Raw genomic sequence first — 3,421 nt, forward strand, 5'->3', positions numbered from 1 at the left:
CAGCCCGCCCCTGTCGTCGAGACCCGCTCCCTGGGCTCTCCCCTTGAGGGTCTCATCCCTGCCCCCGCTCCCCGCTCCTCCGCCGACGTCGTCCCCTCCGTCCGCAACCTCAGCCCCGAGCAGAGCCAGGAGAACCAGCAGAGGCTCATCCAGCTTCTTACCGCCCAGGTGAGTGCCAAGCGACGCCCTTTGATTTTCTACTTAAACACGAGATGTAGTGGAATAATGTTCCCCACACCAAGTGTTCTACTTGGGTTAATTTGAACACGAACCCTTATTGCGTCCTAAAGAAATAGCTCATTTTTAAAAAAATTGCCCGCACCTAAAAAATGTGGCAGAGGTTTACCAACAACTGATAGCTACGCGAGCTAGTTTTCAGGGGAGCCTAAGCACCCCGTCCCCCTCCGCTGACCTCCGTGTTCGGCGACCTCTCCCCTTCCTGTTCCTGCCAGGTGCAACACGAATTCCTCAACCTGCTTCAGGGTGGCGTCGCTGAGGTGGGCTCCGCCCGCTCCGGCCCCGCTGCCGGCCCCGTGGGCGATGCCGGCCCGGTGCGCGCCCGCGTGCTGTCCGCCACCCCCGCCCCCGAGCACGCTGACCCCACCGGCGAGCGCGTGCAGACCAGGCGCGTCGTTGTGAGCCGCCCCATCGAGACCGTCCAGGAGGTGAGTGCCACCACCCCTACTGCGCCCGTGTCGCATGGGCTGCCTACCTCACGGCGCTGACGCCACCGCTCTCGTTTGCAGATCGACGTCGTGGAGCCCTTCACCAAGATCCACCGCCTGGCCGTGCAGCAGCCTGCCGTGTTCAAGACGGCCGTGCAGGACGTGGCCCGCGTCCACACCTCCGTGCCCGTGTACGGCAAGGCCCTGGCCCCCTACACCGTGTACCACTAAGCACGCGGACGGCCCGGGGTGCCTAGGCATGTATACATGTCCCTACTGACTGAGCAGCGTCGTCAGGATTGCCATCGCAACCCACTCATTTCCTTTACGCCATCGAGTTGACGTTTGGACCCTGATTGCTCCTCAGTCGGAAAGTATTGCCACCCGCGCCCAACGAGTGCGGCAGCACTTACGCGCGGCTGGTAAAACTTAACCGTTGTATAAATATGCCATACGGGACGAGGACAGTCGCGCCCGGAGTACTTGCAAATTCGCGTTCGAACCTCTCCCGACCGTTCATCCCTTTACATTGCTCAAAAGTCCCGCGGTAGGAGAACTGTCACTTTGTCACTTATGAGTATAGACATTCGCAATCACTATTATTACCATTCTCTTTCAGTATTTTGCTCCGCAGTAGCTAGTCAAAACATTGTCTGCGAAAAGTGTCTATATTTACATACCACTCTCTCAAAGTTACCATTTGTGTCATGATGATATTTTACATAGCTATCGTGCTATCATAGTTACCATTCATTTTCATACTATTTATTTATTCATTAAAAAAGAAAGGTCTTTCGCACTTTTTGTGGAAGGAAAAAAAAGAAATGAGAATTCCTTGTTGTAAATAGCCTGAGACATCTTCGAATCCCAGAAAATAGTTGTATTAGAATACGAAAGTTTTCAATGATATCAAATCTAATTGTGATTTTTTAATTCAACTGAAGTTACCACTTTGTGACTGATCTAGAGTTATCACGAAAAAATGTAAGTAGGGTCATTTTGACTGAGACATTCTGAAATAAACAAAATGATTGTTCCAGAAAACCGTATTTTTTTATTTCTTTTGCAATCTAGCACATTTTGAACATCGTTGGTGCGGAAAGCAACTTGTACCTTGGTACACCAATTATGGTACAGGGAAAGCAGCAACAGCTACTAGCACCAAAAATTATATACATTTAAAGAAACGGGTTCAAAATTCACTAATACGTCTACGACAACATACACTTTGTTGGAAATGGGACATGTCTGCTCATTTTAAATCATTGATGCCCTACCCCTGGCCGTAACCCGGAACACGTCGACAAGCATGTGCCCGAGCCCAAGCCGGAAGTTCACGCCTTGGAGCTGGAGCTGGGGGCTTAAGGGTAACAGAAAACGCAAACCCGCGCAAACCCCACACAAAACCCGTGCGCCACTTTCAGGCTTCAGATACGGCTTGGCCTTGCACGTCAATCTTATCTTGATACGATTTAATCTAACAAGTGTAGGTTGCTATGCAGGCATCCAACCTACACGACGTGGTGGAAAGGTTGTCTGCCTACTCGGCGCTTGCCCTTCGCTCACTGATCAGATAACCACAAACACTACTTATATGTTTATCTTCTGAGTGAAGACTCCTTCTAGGAACATTCCACAAATTACCAGTGACCTTTCTTTCTTTAACTCAAGTAAAGTTCAAGTATATATTATTGAAGCGATCTCAACTACTTAACTCATGTTGTGTAATCCAAGCGGTCGGCGTTACCTGGTGGGCACACGTGGCGCAGTCACATTCGAGTTCTCCGTTGCGGAAGAAGACTATGAACAACGGAAGCCCAAATTAGCGTGGCCCACAGACCTCGTACGCGTGTGGACGCGTTGCCTACTCGCAAGGGGCCATGAGGCGCCGTGGTGAGAGACGGTAGGCCGGTAATAGGACGCGCTGCAATGGCGGGAGCTGTACGATCAGCCTCCTGGAGGTTCATCAGAGCTTAGCGATAGGGCTCTCAAAACCCAGACCCGCGGGTACCCGGGTAACCCGTGTAGGAAGGAACCGGGTAAACGGGTCCTACCCGGTAGCAGCGAGTAACTCGGGTGACCCGGGTACCCGGTAGATCTGATTTGTAAAATTGCCTACAGGCGCGGGTCTACCCCGGGTACGCGGGTAAAAGTGAGAGCCCTTCTTAGCTAGCTCTCAACTTGTGTGATCTTGGGCGCAGCGCAGTCCCGCAAATTTTGTATTAAAAAGCGTTACGCGTTAACGTAATTACGTAGCTCGTTCCGGCAAAGGAATGGGGCAGCTCGAACATACGGGTCGAAGAGGAGCAAAATTCCGAAACATCATGACACTTTGCAATTTTCTTCCTTTCGTAGTTTTGTTTATGTTTTCCTCTATCCCAAAATCGCCACTGACATTTCGCTTTCCGCAGACCGCAAGTCATTGTGGACCTCTTCGCACGCAGCCAATGGATCATGACATAGCAACTGTGGGTGCTCGTCCGATCCTTCCCCTCCCTCCCCCCTTACCGAAGCCTGAAACGGTCAAGTGGTCTACTCACATCATGGTTATTTGGGCCCCTTCCCCTGCCCCCTCGCCTCGATCCGCGAGGTCGCGTGGCTCGTTGTTTGTTCCCCTTATCTCGCTGGTGAGCTAACGTGTGTTGGATGGAGGGAGAGCTGACAGACATCCTCCGTCGAGCAACTTCGGACGCAGCCATAAGCCAGCAGCTATAGTCGCACCGGCGAAAGCGCAATGCCGTTGCCCCCTATCTCGA

The 3,421-nt window shown here is 51.9% G+C and overlaps 1 protein-coding gene across 1 annotated transcript in view; it reads left to right on the forward strand.

The window, feature by feature from the left end:
• LOC113214214 (circadian locomoter output cycles protein kaput-like) overlaps positions 1-1,709 on the forward strand; it is a 15,384-nt gene extending 13,675 nt beyond the window's left edge. The window contains exons 6-8 of the mRNA XM_052277387.1: positions 4-168; positions 453-665; positions 747-1,709. Of these exons, the coding sequence (XP_052133347.1) occupies positions 4-168; positions 453-665; positions 747-896 (528 nt within the window). The 3' untranslated portion in view covers positions 897-1,709. The remainder of the gene's footprint in view (positions 1-3; positions 169-452; positions 666-746) is intronic.
• Positions 1,710-3,421: the final 1,712 nt, after the last annotated feature.

The sequence above is a fragment of the Frankliniella occidentalis genome, unplaced genomic scaffold (assembly GCF_000697945.3).
Source record: "Frankliniella occidentalis isolate FOCC.00 unplaced genomic scaffold, Focc_3.1 Scaffold10, whole genome shotgun sequence".
NCBI lineage: Eukaryota > Metazoa > Arthropoda > Insecta > Thysanoptera > Thripidae > Frankliniella > Frankliniella occidentalis.